Source organism: Drosophila melanogaster, chromosome 2L (assembly GCF_000001215.4).
Source record: "Drosophila melanogaster chromosome 2L".
Taxonomy (NCBI): Eukaryota; Metazoa; Arthropoda; class Insecta; order Diptera; family Drosophilidae; genus Drosophila; species Drosophila melanogaster.
The window spans coordinates 13,443,506-13,468,673 of NT_033779.5; the positions used below are offsets into that span (position 1 = coordinate 13,443,506).

At 40.4% G+C, this 25,168-nt stretch overlaps 6 protein-coding genes and 1 long non-coding RNA gene across 10 annotated transcripts in view, besides 1 other annotated feature; 4 read left to right on the top strand and 3 right to left on the bottom strand.

Annotated features, from left to right (window-relative positions):
• Positions 1 to 25,168, top strand: part of CG42784 (uncharacterized protein) — an 84,997-nt gene that overhangs the window by 28,075 nt on the left and 31,754 nt on the right. For 2 of the 3 annotated variants that reach the window (NM_001316392.1, NM_001259092.2), the window contains exon 1: positions 18,269 to 18,695. The gene's annotated coding sequence lies outside the window, so the exon portion shown is untranslated. Of the gene's footprint in view, positions 1 to 3,009; positions 3,207 to 18,268; positions 18,696 to 25,168 lie in introns of those variants that run through there. The other variant, NM_001201869.3, reaches the window with a different exon arrangement.
• On the bottom strand, positions 598 to 2,146 carry Hacd2 (3-hydroxyacyl-CoA dehydratase 2). Its single transcript, NM_135811.3, has 4 exons — positions 1,975 to 2,146; positions 1,541 to 1,892; positions 1,129 to 1,474; positions 598 to 1,062 (listed from the first exon to the last, which is right to left on the bottom strand). Exons 1-4 carry the CDS (start codon positions 2,053 to 2,055, stop codon positions 726 to 728), a joined length of 1,116 nt encoding a protein of 371 aa, NP_609655.2. The 5' UTR covers positions 2,056 to 2,146; the 3' UTR covers positions 598 to 725.
• Hsp60D (Heat shock protein 60D) lies at positions 4,033 to 5,992 on the bottom strand. Of its 2 annotated transcripts, NM_135812.2 has the most exons (2): positions 5,932 to 5,992; positions 4,033 to 5,865 (listed from the first exon to the last, which is right to left on the bottom strand). In NM_135812.2, the coding sequence occupies exon 2, from the start codon at positions 5,839 to 5,841 to the stop codon at positions 4,165 to 4,167; it is 1,677 nt and encodes a 558-aa protein (NP_609656.1). In that variant the 5' UTR covers positions 5,842 to 5,865; positions 5,932 to 5,992; the 3' UTR covers positions 4,033 to 4,164. The 2 variants fall into 2 exon arrangements, with proteins under 2 accessions (NP_609656.1, NP_723818.1); NM_165043.2 differs by having other exon boundaries at positions 4,033 to 5,992.
• Positions 6,012 to 13,390: a mobile genetic element.
• CG42809 (uncharacterized protein) lies at positions 13,992 to 14,568 on the top strand (the record flags this gene model as incomplete). Its single annotated transcript, NM_001201868.2, has 1 exon — positions 13,992 to 14,568. The coding sequence occupies exon 1, from the start codon at positions 14,131 to 14,133 to the stop codon at positions 14,566 to 14,568; it is 438 nt and encodes a 145-aa protein (NP_001188797.1). The 5' UTR covers positions 13,992 to 14,130.
• On the bottom strand, positions 14,785 to 15,100 carry lncRNA:CR45684 (long non-coding RNA:CR45684). Its single transcript, NR_124236.1, has one exon. It is a non-coding gene; the product is annotated as a long non-coding RNA:CR45684 (long non-coding RNA).
• CG42810 (uncharacterized protein) lies at positions 16,176 to 16,678 on the top strand. Its single transcript, NM_135813.4, has one exon. The coding sequence runs from the start codon at positions 16,311 to 16,313 to the stop codon at positions 16,638 to 16,640; it is 330 nt and encodes a 109-aa protein (NP_609657.2). The 5' UTR covers positions 16,176 to 16,310; the 3' UTR covers positions 16,641 to 16,678.
• CG46308 (uncharacterized protein) overlaps positions 18,269 to 25,168 on the top strand; it is a 38,654-nt gene continuing 31,754 nt past the window's right edge. Inside the window, exon 1 of the mRNA NM_001347786.1 lies at positions 18,269 to 18,695. The gene's annotated coding sequence lies outside the window, so the exon portion shown is untranslated. The remainder of the gene's footprint in view (positions 18,696 to 25,168) is intronic.

Genomic DNA, 25,168 nt, shown 5'->3' on the forward strand with positions numbered 1-25,168 from the left:
AGCCACAAACGCCATTCGACCGGCTATATCCACCCACTTTCAATTTATGTTCGGAACAGAACTAGAATCCGGTTATAGTTAAAGGGTATCCACGTAATACTTGCCATAAATAATAAACGCCCTGCATGTGAGGCACTCTTGAAGAAATGACTAAGTTGGGAGCTGCCAGTGAGCTTCAGCTGGAATTGAAAGCCAGTTCCGGGTCAAGTGGATCAGCAGCTAGTTGTGCATCGTCCTCGAGTGCAAATTGGATTACCCATCAAACGGCAAGAGAGGAACAAAAGCCAATGCCTGACAGGATGCTTACCCTCAGTGTGCGGAATCTTTTGGTATGTTGGCTTAGATTTGTTCAAAAATATGAATTCTACTTAACAAAACAAAAAGGAGAGGCCTCGATGTGCCTCGACTATCAGAGCCTAAAATTCCTAAAGAACATATATATGGAATTCCCTATGTATATTGAGTAAAACTAGTAGTTTAAATACTCCTTTAAATACTATTGTATATAAATAAGGCATTATTACTATTCTCTATAAATTAAATTATCTTGAATATGAGCAAAATCACTACAATGCAATGGAAACAACATACATTTGCAATTTGATAGAAAATTTTAATGAACGTCAATGCTTCAATATATGGTGGATGTAGATATTTCTTTGGACTTTGGCTTACTTTAAAAGAAAATAGGAAATCGTACTGTCATGATCCGGGCAGTGTCTTGACTAGTCGGCGTGAAGGTGTTGTTGGCGCTTGGCGCGCCCCTTTCCCAGCTTTTTGGACCTAAGCTTGGCCATGTGCGACATAACTAGGTAGCTGCCCGGTATGATCAGCAGCATTAGGTATATTTTTAGGAAGAGAACCATGTCAAAGGTGATGTTCCAGGGATTAGGCATTTCCACGGTAAACCGTTTCGTCTCTTCGATGTAGGGAATATTGCGCAATACGATAATGCCCTCGCAAAGGATGCCCATAGGATAGAGCGGTATCCAGATGGTGTATCTCAGCCAGGTGAGCAGACCCACTTCGCGGCCCAGCAATTGAGCCAAGTAGTATGGATATCTGGTGGGGTAAAGTTCAGTAGATAAGACATTTATCCATATTCCGATAAAGTCGCCGCACACTCACCGCACCAATTCGACCAGAGACCATATTATAAAAACGTAGAAAACGACGGGTTTGGCATACATGCGCGGTTCCATGTCGATCATGAGAAAAAGGATAAAGTTTCGTCCGGACACCTGGAAGAAGGGCACCACAGGACTGCCCTTGGTGTAACCGAACATGGGGTGCATCACCTCCAGATACTGCAGGAGCTGGATAAACTTGAAGGCGTTGCCCACATTGGCGTAGGTTTTTCCTATGCTATCGACGCCATCGCGATAGTAAAGTACTCCCATTACAACCATAATATACAGATAGCCCACGAACATGGCCAGGTTGTAAAAGATCATGTACACCTTCTTGGTTTTCTCTGTGGAATAAGCAAACGGGCGTCGTTATCAAATGATGAATGCAAATGGCGTAAAATCTATCTAACCCTTAATGTAGCCCAGCTCGCGCTTCTGGAGATCGGCGTACTCCTTCTCGTAGTCCTGGCGCACATCGCGCGGCTTCTCCTCCACCTCGACGTCGTCCTCGGTGCGCCAGCGATCGAAGTCGATCTTGAGCCAGTGGGGCTTCTGGGGTGTGGCCACCAGGCGGGGCCACCATTCCGGCTCCAGTTTGCGTATCTGAAGTTCAATCTTGTTGTCGCTGACCACGAAGGTGGCATTCTCATCGTCGATCAGGGCGTAGAAGTGCAGCTCGAACTTGTAGGCATTCACTCCACGAGCTCCGTGGCCGTTGGCACTGAAATTCACCGAAACCGGCGAAAAGTCCGCAATGGCGCCCTAGAAATACATTTTTATTTAACATTATTGATTTTTCACTTGTGATGGGCAGTTGTACCTATGCAAATAAATGCTCACCTACCTTGGCATCTTTAAGATCCACTTTCAGTAATAGAGTTTGCTTGGTCTGCGACCAGTAGACAAACGGACTGAGATTCGCCATTTGGTCTTATCAAACGAATATAAACATCTCCAAACCGAAAATAACCTTTGATTACGATGCGAATGCGTTTTGCAGCACTGCCTGTGTGACCACACAAGGGGTGTTGGATATACCTCAAGTCTGGTATATTTCAGATACCGAAAGCATATCTCCGCTAGTTGGTGGGGAACTTGGATGGCATGGTGTGGAACTTTGCTTGCGTTGGAATTTGATTTCTAACTGGAACTTATGCCGTTATTTTTTAATTTCCCAACGGAATTTTTCTTAATACATTAAAAAAAATTAGTTTTCTTTAAATGCTGAAAACAAAATATTTTACATTTTTAAGAACATTTAAGTCATCAATGTGAAAATTTTATATAACTCAACAATTGCAGTTTAATAAATAATTTTTATAAGAAAAGTTTAATTTTGGCCGACTTTTTTAACAAGGACAATAATATCCTTAAAAATTAGTTTCTAAGCTACAATAAAGAGATAGCTTTAATTTTTATAAAAATAAGTCCAACATATTTTTGTGTATTTTTCTATCGTGAGAATTTCGGGTCATTTTGATTTATGGGCCGCCACCGCGAAAGTCGGAAGTTGTCAGACAACGGGGCAAAAACAAAGCCGAATAAGCGGGAAATCCTCGGAATCGTCGAGAACCTCGACTGGTTGTGTGTGCTCGTGGGAGTGTGTTTTAGGGTGTCAGGCATATATATACATGTATATATCCCTGTTGTTCTGCCAGACATGGCCGCACTGCTGTTGTTCTTTGAGCTTCCTTCCGTTTTCAAGCGGGTTGCGTTGCTAAAACAAAAGGCGACAACTTGTCAGGCTTGTTTTGCCATTGGATTTTGTAACTAGATCGAGCACAAATGAAATGGAGCATACGTGGGCTAGGACTAGGACTGCAGGAATCGCCATTGCTAATCCCGATGGGTATTACTATTTTCTACATCTCTTTCGCAGCCATCGCAACCAGCACAATCCCATATCATTTTGCACACTGGCGTAGGCCAAGAATCGGGCGGCGGAAAAGAAAATGTTGCGATTTCTCAAGAACCGCTAGACACGGCGTCCGCCCAGGCACCGTTATCGTACCGCCCATCTATCTAAATGTATATGCTTAGCTGTATCTGTATCCGTATCTGTATCTTCGTGTCAAGGTAAGTCTACTCACTAAGCTTCTTTTATATTCCTTTACCTTTCGGAACATCGTAAGTGTTGCAAAGTTCTCAGGCACCTCGGCTAAAAAAGAAAGTAAAAAACAAACACTTGTTTTTTTTTATACGTGAAATTGTATTGATTTGGCTTTTTAAGAGGGCCCTGCATTTGCATTATTGATGACTGCAATTTTGTGGCCAGCGAAAACGAACAACGACCCTTTGTGGCACTGACCCTAAAATATTCCATGCTGTTTAATTATGCATGCTCGGCCTGTATGAGAAGGTCAACCTCCTTAGTAAACAGATGTTTCCCTTGGCCAGTTCATTGTGGCGTATACGTGATGCAAACTGACGCACTTAAGTGTCCCTAATCACCGTTAATGACAACGCTGTATATGCTCGCCCCATTGACATATAGAACCTCCTATGTAACGCCCATATATCATGATAAATAGGAATGCCCCTGCTGACATTTCCTCCCCCCACCCGCCAAAAACCCAAACTCAAGCCACAAATGCTTTCATATTTTGTTTGTTGTCCATTGGCACCCAAACAAAGCGCAGCAAATGGTTAAGGTCAAGTTGGGCGCGTGTCGAAGTGGAGGAATAGGAGTCGGAGGACGTCAAGTTATGACTGAGTGCTTGTGGGTGGCAAAGGAGCCGGATCCGGAGACTTCGGAATGTGAGGGGTCTATTGAATGTGGCATGCGTGCTCATATATGCTCTAATTAGGGATTCGACAAGGAAACAAGTCATAAATGGAAGGGAATCGACAAATACACTGCAAAAATAATAAAATGGGAAATGGAAATGTTTAAAATTATTTTGACAATGGCAAACAAGAAACTCAGAATTATTTTATTTTTTCTTTGTATTAACCATTTAGTTTTTCAACATAGAATTTAGGTCTTTTTATCATTACATAAAATGTTGTGTTTCTTCAAAACGCACTACCTAACCTACATTCCAACAAGTTTAGCAAGATCCTTGGTGACCTGATTTTTCGGAATCTTCGGTTTGGTGGGTTGTTTAGTGATGAGCACCTCGGTGGTGGCCAAAAGGGAGGCAATTCCTGCGGCAGACGTCATGGCTGATTGCAACACTTTTGTGGGATCCACAATTCCCCGGACCACAAGATCGCCGAATTCCCCAGCGGCGGCATCATATCCGTAGTTGCCACTGCCCTTTAAAACCCGACGTAGTACCTCGTTGGGGTCCACTCCAGCATTCCGGGCAATTGTATAGCATGGTAGTCGTAAAGCGTCCTTTACAATCTCCCTGCCAACCTGGAGCTCCATTATATCGGTTGGCGGCAACTCGTCCAGAACTGGAATACATCGTAGATAGGCGGTTCCTCCTCCGGGAACCACACCATCACTTATGGCCACTCGAACGGCGTGAAGGGCATCGTTGAAGCGATCCTTTCGCTCGCTCACCTCCAGCTCACTGGTACCGCCCACGAAAATGGTGGCCAGGTGGCCCTGCAAGCGACCAAGTCGTGTTTTCAGGCGATCCAGTTCCACATCGGTGAAAGCCTCATCGATCAGCTCACGAATGTCCTGGATGCGGCACTGCACCTGCTCCTCGTTCACATTGATCGGTTGCAATAGGTGCGTTTCCTTAGCGTCCACCACCGCCTCCATCACCTCACCCAGATCCTCCTCGCTGAGATCCGCCAGACTGGAGGCATCCTCCAGAAGATGGCCACCGGTGGCAAAAGCTATATCCTCCATTTCCTCGCACTGCTCGTCCCCAAAGCTTGGAGCCTTCACAGCACAGACCTGAACTCGACCTTGCAGATTATTTAGCACTAAGATCTTAAGCAAATCGCTACCAAAATTTTTGGCAATGATCAGAAGGGGTCGTTCTTTTAGTCTGGCCAGCTCGAGAGCGGGAAGTATCTGTTCCACTTGATCAATCTTAGCCAAAGTGAGCAGCAGCAAGCAATTCTCCAATTCCAGGGTATGAGATTGCTTGGCAAAGAATGGCGAATAGTAGCCCGAAGCGATGGTTATACCCTCCTGGATCTTAGCCTCATCGAAGGGACTGTGGGATTCCTTCAGCAGGATGACGCCGCTATCGCCCAGCTCCAAAATGATGTCACCAATCAGCTCCGCCAGCCGTTCGTCTCCATTCAGTGCCACCTTGGCCACTGCTTCCACTTGGCCAATAGTATCCACCGACTGGGACATCTCACCTAGAGCATCGCACACAGCGCGCGATCCCTCGAGAATGCCCTCCCGCAGGAGTTGGACGTTCACCTTGCTCTGGCGCAACACATGCATACCCTGGCAGGCTATTCCACGGGCCAGAATAGTGGCCGTGGTGGTGCCATCGCCTACCTTATTATTGGTATTATTGGTGGCCTGGCGCAGCAATTGAACTCCCATATCCTGCCGACGATTGCCCAGCTGCACGTTATTCGCCACCGTGATGCCATCCTTGGTGATCCGGGGCGAGATCAGCAGCTGTTCGATGAGCACGTTCCTGCCCTTCGGGCCCAGAGTGGTGGCCACCGCGTTGGCCAGGACGTTCACGCCCTGCATAAGCAGGCAGCGCGCCTCGGCTCCAAAGCGAATGTCATTGGCAAAGGTGCGCACACCGGCCCGACCACTCCGGCCCAATCTGCTCAGCATCCTGATTCCTTGATACTCACGTTGCTTGTCGCAATTTTGAGAGAACTTTTAATTTACGTTTATCAAAAGCTTTAACTGAAATTTAATTACCTTGATATCGGTAAAGTGTAGAAAATGTTAATCTGGAAAAGTTCGGTCATTTTTGAAGGGTAACTCACTGAAATATATATAATTACAACTTCGCGGTTTGTTGGTTTATAAAAAAAAAGTATTTTTATTGATCAAAAACTTAAGCGAATGTCGGAGACAAATTCACGTCTTACACAATTGAAGTATGAATAAAATCTAAATCTAATTTGCAAAGCGAACGCTTAGCAAACCCTTGGCTGAGCTTATTTACTTCTTCATATTGAGCGTACATAGGCTCTCATTTATGTTTACGTTAATTAGGCGCTCTCTTGAGTGGATTGCGCATGGATATAGATCAGCCGAGTTTGAGCTACGTGGAAAGTTTTGACCCTTAAAGCTGTGTTAGCAGTTTTGACCCTCTGGTGGGAGTCGCGAATGCGGCTGCGGATGTTTATGTCTGTTGGATTGGGTGCCTTCTTGAGTGGATCACTCATGGGTACTGATCAGCCGAGAACTTGAGCTGCGTAAGCGGTTTTGACCCTTTGGTGGGAATAACTGATTCGGCAGCGGATGTTAATGTTTACATTAGGGTAGGCTGGATTTGTTATTGTCACCAGAATTTGGGTTCTTATTGGATACATGATTTTATGACTTATATCCTAAGGCATTCTATGATTTTGTGTATGGCTGTTCCTATGTGGTTATGTATGTGTGTGTGTGTGTAAGTATATGTGGTCTTATACTATGGCACATATGCTACTTCCCCATCCTTTAAATTTAGCCTGTCCTCAGGCGGATATTCTAGGATACAATACAGGATTAGTATCAAATACTGTATTTATATTTTCTGTTGTTGTGTTATTTTGTTGTTCTATTTGTTGTGGATTCTCTTTTTTATATTTAACAATTAGTTTTTTGGGAATGCCTTTATATTTATAAATAAAATATAGTATAAGTGTAAGTATTATAATAGCAAGTATAGTTAATGTAATAATTTGTAATGTGTTGTATGTATTAGTGTGTTCTTTAATTATTTCTTTAGCATTTAGATATGATAATGGTTCTAATTTTGTTACATTGTTATTGATATAGACCGTTTGTGTGTAGTCTAGTGTTGTGCTTGTAATTAATATGTTTTCTATTTGAACAGAACAATTAAAAGCTTTTATTATATTGTCTCCTTCTATTATAATTTCTCTATTAATTATACAGTTTTGATTTAATACAATTTTTGATAATTTCCAAGTTAAAATTATGTTTGGTTCTACATAAGTTATTCCAATATTGTTATGTGTTTTTGAATATCTGCATTCTGTTGGTATTTGATTTAATATTCCTGTAATACATTTGTTTATTATTGGCTTTCTTGAGTTTTGTTTGTAAACTTGATTATCTTGAATATAATATTTATCATTTACATTTTCTATAAGTATATTATTATCTTTGTCTGGATATGGTATGATGTTAAAAAGTGCAGTTTTTATAATGTCTCTAGGAATATGGGAAATAATAAGTATTTCATTTGCATCTGATTTTAACCAAGTAGAAGTTTTTATATTTAGCAATTTTTCGGAATTTACATGTGATAATGGATCATGTCTTAATAATTTGGGATTAAAAATACCAAGTCTTGTTAATTGCATACCAAGTTCTATATCTTCAATGTATTCGGTAAACTGTTGTAAGTTAAATACTAAAAGTTCTAGTCTTCTGTCACCTTCACTTATTGCGCTTAAATGGTTGATTACTTCAATGCCTCTATTGACTACTTCTATAACTTCATTCAATTCATTAATTTGAATACTATGTTGAGAAAGATCGTATATTTTTTGTTCTAATTCTTCTTTGTCATTTTGATCTAAAGTGCCAAAAAGGTATTTATATGCGGTACCTATAATATTTATTAAACCACGTTTATTGCGTTTTATTATTCTTATTCCATTCATTTCTCTGTCTAATTTTTCAGTTAAATATTGGATTTGGGCTATAGTACCATATTCTTCAGCTTGTTTAATTAAATTTGCAAAAGTTTGTTCGGTCTTTGTTAAGTTTACGGACAAATAGTGATATTCATAGTTTATAGGTATATTAATTGATCCTGTTTTAAATATAAGATATCCATTTTTAGCTTGTATCGGGTTCACCTCTAGGCTTTGACCACGGACGGCACGGATGAAACATATTATAAGTGTTATTATGAATAACTGTTTAATCGGACCCCACTTGATTTTCGGGAGTTGAGCTGGAATTGTATTTACTTTTATTAATTCTCTTTTGTTTTTTAAATTTAGATTTATAATGTTCAACTTTTCTTCCTCTATTTGTTTCTTCGTAATGTTTCTCATCTATTTGTTCTACGTGTCCTGTTTTCTTAAATGGGTTAGTTGTTTTACTTTTTACCAATGGTGCTTGTTTATATCTAGTATCTACTTCATAGCTATGTCTACCTTTATTCAACTTATCTATTTTTGATTGTTTCTCTTTTTGGGTGTCATATGCAGGTGTTCCTGCATAAAGGAAAATATCAGCTGGTGTTCTCCCAGTTGTATTGTGTTTAGTTTTGTGGTTATATACATAGAGAATAGTTTCAAATTGTGTTATCTTATTTTCTGGGTCGGACTCACTATTAATGATTCTTAACTTTTCATTGACTGTTTTATGGAATCTTTCAATGTCAGAAATTCCATTTTTACTTGTTGTGATATTTATATTCACATTCTCGGACCTAAGCCATAAATGTAACGCGGAACATATAAAAGCTGAATCTTTATCGGCCTTTATTTCGGACGGTTTTCCCATTTCATTGAAAATTTTAAGAAGAGCTCTTTTTGCTTCCAGCCAGTCTCTACTACTGACTTCAATCAAAGCGGCATATTTTGAATAAATGTCAATGCATGACAGGAACGTTTTATTATTGATTAAATAAAAATCTATAACATATTTTTCTCTGGGATTAAAAGTTTCTGGTGTTAACTCATATCTTAGTTTAGTATCTCTATGTTCTGTTTTGGATATGTTACATACTTCGCATTCATTAATAATGTTCTGTATTAACTTTTGGTAGTCTGGGTAATAATATTTTTCTTTAAAAAGGTTAGTTTGTTTCTCTATTCCTGGGTGTAAAAGTTCTCTGTGACTTTTTATAATTATTTCTTTAAATTCGGAATATGTTTCAATGTCTTTTAATTTGATGTTTGATTTCATAACTTTAGTTATGTTATTCGGACTGACAATTTCTATGTAAGCGTTTTGAAATGTAAGGAAATCTATTTCGTTATGAAAGAAAATTACGCTTCTTTTGGTACATAAGTATTCTTTAATTAATTCCTTGGCATGGACATTTGTCATTTCTATGTAATGAATTTTAATTTTTGTTTTATGAAAGTATCTTTTAGTTTCTACGTTATTATTATCGTCTTTTATAAATTCTATCTGCCTGTTGTAGTAATTAATTGGTCTTTCCGTTAAGGAAATATAAGATTGGTTATCTTCTTGAGCACTGTGAATAGTAGCTTGTGTTGGTAACGAAATGTTACTGGAGGTTTCTCCTAGGAAGTTTTCTTCAATTTTTACTCTCGATAGAGCATCTGCTACATGGTTTTCTTTACCAGGAAGATATTTGATATGATAGTCAAATTCATTTAATTTGATTTTCCATCTCTGAAGTTTCATGTTTGGCTCTTTAATTGAATCAAGCCAAACTAATGGCCTGTGATCACTATGGATCTCGAATTTTCTACCAAATAAATAGGACCTGAAGTATTTAGTGGCCCAAACAATAGCAAGGAGTTCCTTTTCTATTGCGGAATAATTAACTTCATGTTCGTTCAGAGTTCTACTAGCATAGCATATAGGTTTATGCTCTTGTGATAATACCGCGCCTATAGCAAAATTGCTAGCATCAGTAGTTAGTGAAAAAGACTTTTTAAAATCTGGGTGTATTAATATGGGATCGGACGTTATTAACACTTTTAATTTTTCAAAAGCTAAGTAATAGTCTGAATCTTTGATATTTATTATTGAGCCCTTTTTTAGTCGTAATGTCATTGGTTTTGCTATTTTAGCGAAGTTTGGAATAAATTTGCGGTAAAAACCGCAAAGACCAAGAAATGATTTTATTTCCTTAGTGGACTTTGGTATAGGGAAATTCACTACGGCTTTAATTTTTGCGGGATTTGGTTTAATACCATCTGTTGTAATTATGTGCCCTAGGAATTCAGTTTCCTTTTTTAGGAATTCGCATTTATCTAGCTGTAATTTTAAATTTGCTTCTCTGAGCTTTAAGAATACCTTTCGCAAAGACATTATGTGTTCTTCCAATGAAGTGGAATACACAATTATGTCATCCATATATACGAGACAGTTTTTGTATATTAAATCTGCTAAGAGATTATTCATGCAACGTTGAAAAGTTGCGGGTGCATTTTTTAAACCAAATGGCATTCGAGTATATTCAAAATGACCATTTTTGGTTGAAAAAGCTGTCTTCGCTATAGAATTTTCATCCATTTGTATTTGATGAAAACCTTTTGCGAGGTCAATGGTTGTAAAGTATTGGCAATTTCCAAGCTTATCCAATATTTCATCCATTACTGGTATTGGGTATTTGTCATCAACGGTTATTTCGTTGAGGTTGCGATAGTCAATGACTATGCGAAATTTCGATTTTCCCGATGCATCTGGCTTTTTGGGTACTACCCAAACAGGAGAGCAATATGGAGAATTCGATTTTCTTATGATTCCTTGTCGAATCATGTCTTTCATTTGGTTTTCGACTTCTTCGTCGAAGCTTTGTGGGTATTTATATGGACGTCTGTAAATTGGGTCTTCGTGTTTAGTTGTTATGACATGTTTAGTTGTACTTGTGAAGGTCAAATTTTCACCTTCTTTGTACTGTATGTCACTAAACTCGTATAGGACACTGGTGAGGGCTTTCCTCTCTTCATCGTTTAGATGATCAAGTCGAAATTCATTTGTTTCATTGAGTTCGTTGTCAATTACATAATTGACATACTCAATATTTGGGGAATCTAATAAGTTTTCTTTTAAACTCTCTTTAGGTGTTTCCTCTTCTTCGTTAATATCTTCAAGTCGCAATTTAAATGTGTATTTATTTAAAGTGACTGTATTTGATGTATAGCATATAGTTGCTTTGGAGTCTTCCAAATATTCCCTGCCTAACAAAATGTCGTATTTTTCTGAGAATTTATGTAAATAAAATGTTTGCTTTGTCGGACATAATTTACTAGGTTTTAATGTAATTTTTGATTTTAAAATAATTTGACCGTTTATTGTGTGTACATCTAATGGAGCTTTTGAGTTAATCGGACAATTGAAAAAATTTTTACTCATCAAATTTATTGATGAACCTGTGTCAATCAAACATTTAAGTTTGATATCGTTCATAGTTATTTGTATGAAGGGGTATGTTCTTCTTCTACTTCTGATTCCGATCCCGAGGCAAGTTGATGAAAATTTTCACTGGTATCCATTTTAGACTGACCACTGGAACTTTCACGCTGCCTTTTTTGGGGCTGGTTAGTAGTAGAATAAGATGTGGGTTTTTGAAAATTTAGAGCGTTTTGCGCTCTACCTTGTTCTAACTTTTGTTTGAACTCATTGTATGTCGCTTGGTTGCTTTCAACTTTTTTTGAATTATTACTTGCATAATTATTTCGATTTTGACTTTGCTGTGCTTGAATATAATAAGGTTTTATACCTTGGTCATTATTATTTCCTTTATTCTTCTGAGAACCATTATTTTTACTACTGCTTTGTAGTGTAGATGGACTGTTTAATTTGGCTTTAGCTTTTTCTGTATTTAATACAATTGTATCGTAAAGGCCTTCCCTTTGTGCTACTTGTCTTAATAATGTTGTTGTTGTAATATCATATCTTGCTAATGTCATGAACATTCTGTCTGGAATTCTTTTATAAATTACATCTTTAATAGTATTAGCCATTGCGGCGGTATAAAGAGTTGTATTTGTGTAATTATTTTCTAATGATAATTTACTTGAAATTTCGAACATCTTATTTTCTAGTTCTTCTACAAACTTACGAATACTACCACTCCAGTAGGTGTTGTAAAGTCTTCTTAGCAACTCTTCGTATGGGATTTGGGTTTTAAATTCATCAATGAGGACTGATCGTAGTTCAGCCCAAGTGTTGCACTGTTGTAGCTGGGATACTTCTTGTGCATGTTGGGACAGCTGCCTCTCGATGGCACTGTAGAGTACACTATGTTGCCTCTTGTCTGTTGTCGGGTATAGGGACATCACGAAGTCCACACGTCTCACAAATGATGCCAGTTCTCTTGTGGAACCGTCAAATGTTGAGATGTGACGAATCTGGCCCAAAGCCTGATTCAAATGTAATTCAGATAGAATCATAATTTGTTCGCTGGGTTGTGCCATGTTGTTGGCTATAGTTGATTTTTCTTTGAATCACTTGGTAGATTGATACCGGGGTTTTATTTTATTTATTTAAAATTCGCACACCTTTGTAGCAGTCCAATCAATGCTAGATGGGCTACACAACACTGACCTGGTAACAGTCACACCTTTTATTTATTTTGGTGGGTCACACTTTAATGGTCACTTGCAGTTTTTTAATTTATATTTGTATTAATAGTATCCAACATCGAGAGTTAGATAACTGTTCACAAATATTTTGTCACATAAGTTCTTTTGCGGATCTGCTTTGTATGAACTGAAGCACAAGCGAAACTTTGTTCGTCACGAGTTGCGCTTTATTAATCTCGAACTAATCTATTAGCTCTAAGAGATTATGTTCACACGCGGATCCTACCGACTGCGCCAATTACAACTTCGCGGTTTGTTGGTTTATAAAAAAAAAGTATTTTTATTGATCAAAAACTTAAGCGAATGTCGGAGACAAATTCACGTCTTACACAATTGAAGTATGAATAAAATCTAAATCTAATTTGCAAAGCGAACGCTTAGCAAACCCTTGGCTGAGCTTATTTACTTCTTCATATTGAGCGTACATAGGCTCTCATTTATGTTTACGTTAATTAGGCGCTCTCTTGAGTGGATTGCGCATGGATATAGATCAGCCGAGTTTGAGCTACGTGGAAAGTTTTGACCCTTAAAGCTGTGTTAGCAGTTTTGACCCTCTGGTGGGAGTCGCGAATGCGGCTGCGGATGTTTATGTCTGTTGGATTGGGTGCCTTCTTGAGTGGATCACTCATGGGTACTGATCAGCCGAGAACTTGAGCTGCGTAAGCGGTTTTGACCCTTTGGTGGGAATAACTGATTCGGCAGCGGATGTTAATGTTTACATTAGGGTAGGCTGGATTTGTTATTGTCACCAGAATTTGGGTTCTTATTGGATACATGATTTTATGACTTATATCCTAAGGCATTCTATGATTTTGTGTATGGCTGTTCCTATGTGGTTATGTATGTGTGTGTGTGTGTAAGTATATGTGGTCTTATACTATGGCACATATGCTACTATATAATATATATCAATATCTCAAATATTTTCGAAAGGGTGTACAGAAGTCGCTAGCGTGAGAATGTCACTTTATTATGTTCCAACTTGTTTTCCATTTCGTCATTTTATTTTAACAACAAATATTACATTTGCGCCATGTTTCCTGCTTGTTTTTCGGCATTCGCTTATTAAATGTGGCGTGCACGTGTTGGTAAACTGAGGCACACAGGCGCTGCCACTAACACTCACTCACACTCGCGCAGACACGACAGTCGCCACACCAACACACGCGCAGTTTGGAGTCGCACAGACACGCTCGGCAGACAATGTGATTCCGCCATTAATATTAACGTTAAAGGAGCAACAACAAAATGCTCATCAAACATGCGGCGTTTAGTAGGCGCACATACACACACAGAAATAAACAGGCACACACACACATACTACACACACGCTTATAAAAAGGACAAATGCCTGCGACTCTGTGTGTGCGAGAGTGAACGAGAGCGCTGTCGGCCATTTCCTTTCGTCTTTCGCCTCTTTCCGGTGCGTTGAATGTTTCGCTTTCCGTTTTCGTTCACTGCTTGTTTTTTCTTTTTCCACTTTTTTTTGGTGTCTTTCAGTTGGCGTCGAGCGTTTCCTTAAGGCAAACGCAGCTTTGATTTGCCTTCCGCGTGTGCTGCTCCGCAAAAGGAAATATATTTAAAAAATATCTAAATATTCGCGCGTGTGTTTTCCGATCACTTATATTCGTTGATAATGGCTTTGGTGGCCCATCGGATGATGTTGCCTGCGCGGCATCGACGCAACACCACCCAGCAGGTGGCCCGCAACAAGGTGGGCGTGCTGCTGGTTCCCAGTGTGGCGGATTGCTACGGCGCGGAGATGGCACCCGGCGTGGCCACGCCTCTACCCACTCCGGCCGCCTCCCAGCTGCACCTGCCACAGGATGCGGCAGAAGCATCGGGCGATGGCAGCGGCTCAAAAGTGAGTGCAACAAGTCGGTGCAACGACCCACATTCGGTTGGTTGTGCATGGAAATGGAAAGAATTTCCACCGGGGATTTCCACCGAAATAGCAGCTTCGTTTTCTTGTTTTTCCTTCTCCTACGGTTTATGTTTTTGCCTTCTTTTTTTTGGCTACGACTGGCGCCAGCTTTATTTGGTCAAATGTGTGCTGTGCGATTTAGGGACATAGATGTGTTGTTGTTGGTCATGGTCGGGATTAGAAAAAAACACTTTTACTTGATCAAGTATACGACATGTGGCCGTCAGGCCATAAGAAATATTAAAGTGGGCCACATACATAAGTTTGAAAGATGAATGATAGTTGAAAACGCAAAAGCCATGTTCTTTTAAGGCAACTGAGTACTGACTATAATAACTGAGTCTTTTATATTCAATTGAATTTTGAATAGCAATATACTTTATTAATGTTCGTCGCTTTAAAAAGATCAAAATCTGCGTGTTTAATTGATTCTACAGTGTATTTAATGCTTATATGACAGCGAACCAATTAAAACCCAATTGTTCCTGATTGAAGTCCCAGTATTTGATTAAAAGTTCCGAAGTGCGTGACGATAAATTGTTTTTTTACGCCTCTTCGCTTGCTCCGTAAATGGAATTTTTAATCCTTGGCGGCACTGTCGATGTCCTTAATTGAATGGGGTGTGCTCCGTGGCTTTGGGCTGGCTTTGTTTTGGTTCTCGGACGCAATGGCACCTTCCATTATTCCGATGTTACCACGCGTGATGAACTTGTCGCCGACCACCACTGCACAGTAGTCCATAATTTATTTAGCCCAAAGGTCGGTCGCGGGGGTGGTGGCACTGACACCGGCTAAATTAATCAATAATTTCAGCTCTAATGCATGGCCTTGACATGGCATAAATAGAAACAACCTGCTTAAATTAGCCAAGTTCGTTAGCCATTAAGCCTGCAGAAACGACGGATTAAAATGTTAAGTAAACTGGAGTTTTTCGACTTAAGCTGTGTTTGTTTGTTATTCAACAAAAGTTTGGTTGTTAAATTTGTCGCGCAATCTTTTTTGTGATATTCAAAGGTATTTATATAGCAGTGGATGCCTTTAAGATTTAACATTTTCTTTTATAAAATAGCCTTCAGTCAATTTCGCACTTCTTGATTCAATTATTCAAAAAGGAATAAAATCCCTCACAAACAGAACCTATCCCAACAATAACAATGCTGATGAAAAAGGAAACTCACCACAATGAAGACATGAACCTAAAAAGCTTTAGCAATTAGCTTTAACAGACCAAAACAGCAAGCTACAAGCAAAGCTTTTTAGAAAGAACCTACTTAATTTCCATGGCTTCCTACCTCAATACTAGAACCTTGAGTTTTCGAAAGCACTCCGTGGTTATTCGATACTGACCAGCTTACACTGACCAACTTGTTGATGCCTCGACAGAACGCACATTTGTTTATGTTTATTCCGTTCGGTTCACCGTCATTTATTTATTATGACGAAGAATTATATGAATAAAGTTGAGCAATGCCGCGGAGTAGTAGAAAATCGCTGGCAGTTTATTTCATTTGGAGCCACCAGTTGGTTTAGTTGGTTGGTTGGAGTTGGTTTACCCTCTATTCTACTCATCCACGCTGGCTTCTCATTCGAGAAAGGATTTCGAGCCAGCTGCCTATGTGGAAGTCCGCAATGGTAGTTGTCTCAACGCGGAAAAATCACCCGGCAGACGGGAAAATGAGATCATCAGGTCGGCCGCCCAAGAGCACGAACGGAAAATGCGACAACGATTTGTGGAGAAAACCAACAGAGATCATAATGAAAAATTCAAACATAAAACTGAATACGACTAAGTAGACATAGAAATTTGTTTCAAATATATGACATTGGAAAATTATATTCTATTGGAAGTAGAAAGTCGGCTTGTTTTTGACCAATTTGTATTTTCTTCAAAAATGTTTCCCACCTATTCGATCAATGATGTCGCCGCCAATGAGGAAGTAGATCATACCCAGCAAGACTTATCTTCAAAAGTCGAAGCCGATATGCAGTCGATCATTCGTTTGGCCTACCAGGAGAACGAGGCTCTGATCCACCAAAAAGTTATGAGCGCGATGAAGCAACGCGAAGAGGAGTTGGCCAAGCTGTGGGATATTCGATCATCATTATCAAGCTTAGCGCAGATCAGGGCTGCTCGTGATGAGGAACTAAGAGCTCTATTGGACCAAATCGTTTCGAATGCGGACAGTAGCGATGAAGATGAAGAAAAGGAAGATCCCTTTTAATGTCACCATCATCTGTTAATTAAATGCTTGAGTGGCCTAAAAAAACAAGCGATTAGTTATACCTATTTGCGAATGGAAAGATGTTAAGAACATCTTAAGGTTGCAGACAACATGAAAATCCTTCTCCTAATTAATTCAAGTAAATTAATTTGGGTGTTGACGTCTTCATCTAAATTTTACTAGTCAGAAACCAGCATGGACATTTTAATCAACATAAAATCTAGATTAAGCTGGGATTAAAAAGTTTGTGTAATGTTTGACCGATGATACCTTGGAAAAACATGTATACAGAGACCCATAATGCGATATTCAGAAAGACATAAAAGCTTACAGGGATTTATGTATGAACAAAGTGGGTGGTGTAAATAATAAAACGACTTGTGTGGCAATTACGAGAATGATGATGATGATGATGATAAGGCGAAGCTGGCAAGGTCTCGTGTGCATCTTGTAAGCCGCATGGCCAATTGTCATAATTTATGCAACAAGGAGCCCCAAAAAACCAAGCAGTCAACGTTTTGTCCCCCACTGAAACTTTAATTAAGTTGAACTTATCTATGCCTTACACATGAGACTTGAGCGTGTGCGGTATCCCCAGCCTTTCCCTACCCCCTCTCCCCCTCTCTTTCACACTGCTATCGCCGTCTCGCTCTCTTCACGCGTAAGCCAGAAAGCGCTCTCAAATATGCAAATGAATGTGGCACTGGGACGTCAAATGTGGCTTTACACCCGCACACTCGCCCACACAAATACTCTGGCACCTTGGGGAACATGCATTTTGGTCATGTTTACAATGTCAGCTAGGATAACACACTGCGGATTGCAGCGGTTGTGTGTCTGTGTGTGAGCTGCCGAGCTTTCACACTGGAAAAAATTCTGCAATTGAAAATATTCCTCGCATTTAAAGAATAGACTGCTCAGAAACTATTGAAAATATGGAAAAATATTATTAAGGTCTTTCAATCATTCTAATTGAGTATTGCTCTCTTTTGGTAGGTGAATATATCACTAAAAATAAGTAACTTTTTTCTGAAATCTGGAAATGCATCTTTAAAAAAGGCCTTTTAGCAAAATAAAACTGGTGCGTCGAATTTCGCCCAGTGTCTAAGCCATGTCAGCGAATTAGGCCAAGAGAGGGGTCGCTGTGAGAGCGCTGGCTGGCATCAGCTGTTTGCAACGCCCACGCACAGCTGAGCGTCACGGTGAGAGAGTGAGCTTTTTGGCGAGAGCGCGCCGCTCAGCTGGGAGCGTGAGTCCTTTCGGTTCGAAGGACTCGGTCGTCGGTGCTTGGCCAAGTCATGGCTCGGCTCCGCATCCTTACCTGGCCGAGCTTCGTCCTGGCTTTGTTTACATGCCTTTCAGGCGCTCCCGCTCCAGCTGCTCCTGCTCCACTGCCGCTCCTGCGATCCTGCCTGCATTGCAGGACGAGGACGAGGACGAGTTAGCAAAGCCAGCGAGCGACCCACTTCGGGCGGCGGCCAGGCGCTTTCAATTTCGTTCAACCTGAATCCTGTAACACACACACAGAGTCCTGGAAACGAGTCCGATTCGAAAGACGAGCCCATCCATCGGCTGCGGACTCGGCGCTCGCTTTCAATTTCGCCTCGTTATTCGTTGGTGGCCGTTGGGCGGCCTCAGTCGTGTTTTTTTGTTGTGCCCGTTCGCGCGTGTCCTGCTGGCTGCTAAATGCCAGCTGCCTCCTGTCCGTTGGCAATCCGTCGTCCGACAGCCGAGCTCGGGAGCTGCAGTTCGTCCGCGCCCATAGACCATATGAATTTCTACCAATTTTCTACTCATCGGTGTAGCGCTAATAACAAATAATAATACCAAATTCAGGCAGATATGCAAACGCGCTTCGCAATAAAGGGGCGAGTTGGCAAAGAAAACTTAGGACTAACGCCCACCCGAGAAGATGTTTGTGTGTGCAAGGAATGCGTTTAATAATTGATTCGGTCCACAACTGGGCTGCGGCGCAGGGAAATTCGTATCGTTTATAAATAATGCAAAAATTACAGTGCAAATGTAATATGGAATTACAATCACAACCGTATCAAGGTGACCACAACAAACCTGCAATTGTCACTGCAACGTCGCTGGGCGCCCTTTGCTTGTGTCGATTCTGACCACCAGGTAAGGAACTCCATCAACCAAGAAAACTGGAGCTGGAAATATCGGATCAACCAGGCACGGCGGCGTCGCTCAAGTGACAATTGCAAATATGCAAACCCAACGCAAACAACAGCACTCAAAAGCGAATCAATCAATAATAGAATGAAAAGGAATAGCGACTAAAAGCAGATACTTTTAAATTCCACCTTCAATTATTTCGATTGACATGTGTGTGCATTGCAAAGCCAAATACAATGGCCGGAAATTAAATATTCGTATGAATAATATAATTATGGCGAACCACATATAAATCAAATTTCAATCATAAATGTAAGAAATCGTCTAACAAGTTCAGTAAAAAAAATAAAAGTAAATTATGAAATAAATACAATAAAATAGATCGCATATCTCGGATTCCATGCAACCATAAACCATAGCAAAATTAATGCAATAAGAATAATAATAATTATACCAAAGAAATCAAGGCAAAATAAATAATACAATCAATTGATATATTAAATCACAACACATAATTTGCAAATGACATTTAATGCCGTATTAATATACATCTGATTTAAATTGACAGCATAATTTCCCATTGTAACACATATTTCGTTACCCATACAAATATAAAACTGCTGATAAAATAATTGAATTTATAGTAAAATAAATACATTTTCATCAAATAAACGATATATTCAACTGGCAAACAGTGGGTAACATAAGCGCAATCTGCGAATGCCAATCTGACAAGGGCCTTATATAATCAAAATAATTCATAACGCATAAATAATGATAAATTGAATTGCGGATAAGTAATAATAAAGGGAAACCTAAGACCTGCAAAAGGAAGTCGTGCAAACAATTGAGCGAAAAAAGGTCGGAATTTCCATAAGTATACACAGCTGTTAAAATAACCAAACACAATTCAGCCAGGCAGCATGAAAAATGATAATGACAGGCGCCGCAAACCAAACGTGAAAAGTGATTACATATAAACACACTCAAATGTATCTGCATGTTGCCATAATAATCCCAATCGAGCTGCTTATCGATGGTGAAATATTAATTCGAGCCGTGAGTTTTGGTTGTCGCCTTGTTTGTTGTTGCGTCGTCCTAATACCGATAAATCACAAGTCCTTGCCAACTGGCTCTTGGTGTTGTTTACCTGTAAGGACCTGCTAATTTGTTGCCACAGGAGCGTTACTCATTTCCGAGCAATTACATTAACGCCACAATCGTTTTAATTAGGCCAGCCACATGCCGACATGCAGACACACACACAGTGGGCAACGAAAGTATCTCTTCAGCTCGCATCTTGAACGCAATATGAAAAAAATTGCAAACGCAAAGTTTTTCCTGCGAAAAGTTCACCCTTTTTCGCTTTCGCCATTGGCGTCGTCATCGGCGTCGTTGTCTGCCAGTCGAGACAACTTTGTTCAGGTGTTGTTGGTTGTTTGGGGCACACGTTCCACGTTCCTCGTTGCTCGCTCCTCGTGTTTTCACCAGAGTGTTGAGGGTTGCCTCCAGGCGGTCCCACCTTTGACCTTTCGTCGTTTGTTTTTGGCAAGCAAGGCAGCCATAAAGTATATGATATAATTTTTTAAATATTTCATATTATATTAAGACATTTTCGAGCACAGCATTCTGCATACGAGGTATATCAAATGCTTACCATCCAAAATGTTCTTATAGCGTATCCGTATCTTTTGCAAAACACAGATCTCTCATTTACATGCTTCTGTTGCGTTATAATAGAAAAACACTAAAAAATTATTGGATTATAGCCTTAATGGATTCTTGATTAATAGTTTTTGGGGGGGTCAAATACATGTAGTTAAATATTAAAATATTAACAATTATCACACAACTCTAAGATACATGATGAGTGCTCAAGTTTCTAAAATATGTTTCAGATTGGTATAGAATTTTAAATTAATGTAGTTTAGAAAATTTTATAAATTGAGTTCATTGAGCTGAAACTAAACTTAAATATATATCGGGTAATTTCTTAAACTATAATTATGGCATTCTTGGTATAAAAAATTCCAACTTTCCTGTACGAACGCGACTTTTTCATAATTTAAGCCTTGCCTAGTGACTTTTGCACCTAATTTCATGTTTCAAATTGGCTTTCGCCAAAAGCATGTTCAGCTAGGGTCCTTCTTTGCTCTCCCAGTTGACCTTCAGGAAGCATTTGGCCCCCATTTTTTTGCCCACACTTGCCTGTTTACCTTCCGTGCCTGGTAACAATTTTTCAAAATTCAGTTTTAGCCAGGCTAAGGAAGCGAAAATAGTAGTGCAAAGTGGCCAACCGGCAAACGCATACGAATTAAATGTTGGCAAAAAACTAGAACTTGGCTCAAATTGGGTGGCAGGAGGTGCTTAGCACTCATCGCACAGGCTGCCATCGGCGAACGTGGCCATAATTCAAACGACGGCGCAAACTACTTAATGTTATTAGATATGTCTTTTTGGTCTCGTCCGCGGCCACGCCCCCTTCCTGCAGCTGCGGGGGCGGGCAAAACTTTTGCACGGATTTTCGAGCAGTGTGTGTGTGTCGGCCAAGTTTATGCTGATGTTGTTGATTACATCTGCCGCTCCTGTGGTCGGCCGCCTTTTGGCCTCGTCCTGCCACAGGCACATCCACGGCTTCTTTTTCTTTTTAATTTTTTGTGTGTCCTCAACTTTCCCTCGTTGACATTTCGTTTTCAGCATTTTTCATGTAAGCAAGTTTTGTGCGTATTTCGCCATTTTTCCCCCCCTGACTCTTCTAGCTGCAGGTGCTGCATTTAAAATGAAATATGGTCGACTTTTTTGCGGTTGAGATAAATGCGGCTCAGTTTGTTTGCTCCTGCGCTTTTTTTCTGCTGGCTAACTTATTAGATTTGTTACCCTGGCCCATTTCACTCTATGCAAGTGGTGCTCTGTCTCGTTTACTTGCTGTTTTTCAGACAGTTGACGATTGTTTTTTATGGAATTACACGGTGGCTGCTGAATGGGGTTTATATACTAGCTCAGATAAAAATACTTTGTTGGAAGTCCCAAGAAGTTAAAAAGTATATCTGATTGATTTCACACTTGAATCTATTTTATATTTCTTCTAGAGCAATTCATTCACATTTCTACAAACATTTCCGCTTCCGGTAAAAAGAAATCCAATTTATAGTTCGGTCTTAAAAGCCTCGCTGCATTTGCATTGCAACAAATGCAATATCTGTAGACCAGGTCTGAGTTATCCTTGGCGCCCGTTTTCAAGATTTCAATTAGCCAGAGCAGCAGCCAATCAGGCAATGTGCGCCACTTAAAACTTTTAGCCAACTTGGAGGGTCAGTGGAGTGCTGTTACCAATTTGGCGATGAAATGGATGGCTTAAAGGGGAATCATGAACCGGAAAGCAGACTCAGACAACTTGGCAGCGGAATGCAATTGCCATTATTTGTGGATTTCCACGCGAGCCGTGAATAAGTCGACTGAAATTTCCATCTGCTGCAATGAAAAATCGACGTATTTAGTATTTTTCAGGCTCGCTGTGAAGATTTTAAGTCGCTGGGATTAAAGAGACAAAAAAAGGATGCTTTATTTGTATTTGGCAAATTTACGCTTATTGGTGGCGAGCAATGGGTGGCAGCTATTTTGGGCCCGGTTTAAGGTTGTTTATGGGCTCAGCTTGTGTGGCGATAGGCCTGTCATTTATTAACTCGAATTTGCATCTAAGCTGTTTGCAGCGGGGAAAAGAAGAAAAAGGGCGAAGGCCTAAGAAAACATCAGCTAGGACAACAAATTAGGCACAGCATGTTCATGCAGCACGATCTTAAACACACAGATTTATCAAGATCTAGGGGTAAATTCCGTCTAACCCTTTAACACTCACTCACTGAGTGGCTAATTTGAAGCGGGCTGAACTGTTGAGGAGACCCTAAATTATGGGGGCATGTTTCGCATGGCGCTCTGATTTGCCAACTTGCTTCGCCAGCACGAAGCACACACACTTTTCCGTTTGCTTTAACTTTTAAGTGTTGCTTTGTTTTCCGCAGCAAGCAGCCTCCCTGCCCGCTTTTTGTTGTTGTTTTTTTTTTTTTTTTGAGCTCTGAGTTTTGTGGGCCATAAGCTGTAGCTGTAGGATCCTTGTGAAAGGACCTCAGACTCAGACTCGCTCGACGAGCTGTTGACATTGTGTGCGGTTATTGCTGCTGTTGCTGTTGTTGTTACTGTGCGCCAGGAAGCAAACACTCAGCGCCTACTTAGGCAGCTTTTTCGCCTTTCAGCCGTGTTTTGCATTGTTTTTTGAGCTCCGGAGGCTGCGGATGCAGTTGCTCGGGCCCCCAGCTCGAGTGGGCGTCCTCGAAAAAATGCCTGCCAGGGTCATTTGTTCATTTGCATTCGCTAGACTGGCATCTTTTATGCATTTAGCATTCGGCTCGCTTTTCTCGCTTTGTAGCCCTATCGAAATTCCGCTTTAAAATAATTAAAAAATTTGTGACGCAAATGCAAATGCAAATGAAGGAGGGACCCGTGGGCGTCCAGTGGACATGTCAAACGAATTGGCATGTGTCCTGGCAAAAGTCTAAAACTAATTGGGTTATGTCCTCCCCAGATGCTCGTTGTCAGCCGAGCTGCTCCGTCCAACTGAGCCCATCTCATCTGAGTGCCCAGCTCGTTGTCCTCAAACAATCGCATCGCCCATGACGTTGATGGCTCTTAAACTGCTCTTCATTTGCGCCACCACCACCACTCACACAATCAGACTCTAACCCATACTCATGCAAACTAAAGTGGCAACACGAATGGGATACAAATCTAAGCCCTAACAGTTGCAGTTCATCCGTTTATGGGCCTTCTCATCTGCCATCTACAAGACACTCAGGCACAGATTTCGCGTTCGTGTTTCGGATTTCAGTTTACGGATTCCGAATTCCGGACATATACCTGTGTCCGTATCCGTCTGTCCGTCCGTTCGGACTGCATAATTTAGCAGGCCGTTAGTGCAAACCCGTTCGGCCAAATTTCTTGTTGCCAATATTGTTTTGCGGTCGACATTCGGCATTGCCATCTGACAGTTAAATGGAACTTAATTTGAATAGTTGTTAATGTGACTCTGGGGATGGAGGAAAATGCACATTAAACTTTAATGTTCAATAATTGGATTTACCAATAGATGGAATTATTGGTTTATTTTCTGAGTTCAGCATCTAAATTATATTGAGAAATTAATAAGCGCAAAAATTTAAATAGCCATGGGAAAATGGTGTGTTAAGTTTTGAGAGCCTTCTAAAACATATCAAATTTTTCACATTTCGCGTAGAATAATTCAATTGAATCGTGTGCCTTCAAAATACTTTTCACTTCCGCTAAATCAATCAATAACAAATTTTGCAAGAGTTATATTTGTGTGGTTTTCGCATTCCCATCCAGTGGTTAACCATGGGTTTGATCAGACCGATTTTCCGCGAATGGCGCGATGTCAACAATGTGTTTTGTGCATGTTACATTTTCCATTTCCCATTTCCAGCTTGCATTTGCATAACGCGTTGCTCTTTCGATTTCCACCTGGCCGGATGGCTGATTCAGCGACTGGGTGACTGGTTGACTGGCTGACCTGCCAGAGGCAGAGCCACCTGTCATTGTCATGGAATGGTAATGGGAAGGAGAAGGGAATCGGAATGGGTATGGAATGGTTAAAGGGGTGGTAACGGGCGACAAGTTGAGTAGATAACAATGACAATGACAGGCTCTGGTTGTTGTTTGTTGCCATTCGATGTATTTACACAGCTCTATTTGTATATATCACAGAGGAGACTCCATGCTGCACACACACACCACAAACAAACACCTCAATAAACAACGGCTATAATGGGCTGTTATCATTAAGGGGGCGGATCCATTGTTTTGTGATTCGATTGTGTGAATAGGACACAAGTCATTGGTAACCGCCCCCTGTGGTGAATCAACAAGTCCCTAACTTATTATTTAACTCAGCGAGGAACGAAGAGAAGCAACGAAAATCAATCATACGCCAAGTGTGTCAATATGTCAGACACTTTCTGCTTTCTGCTGACCCAGCCATTGTCTTTTCGTTATTTTAATATACGATTTTATATATATATATATATATATATATATATATATTATACTCTGATTTGGCCCTGAGGTCAGGTTGTCTAAACAAAGCTAACCTCATTTTGTTGCCGCCCTTTTGTGTTTGCTGTATTTGCCCTTTTGGTACGGACAAGCAAAGCCTCCTCCAAACAAACTGACCCCAATAGAGGGAAAACAATAAATTGCGAAATGGTTGAGAATGCAAAGATGCAAAAATAAATTCAGAGACTTCGACACCCACACTCAAAGAGGTCAGCTGAGTAATGCGGCTAGTGCCTGGTAGATGGCAAAATAACAAAATGCCAGTGCAACTTTCAAGT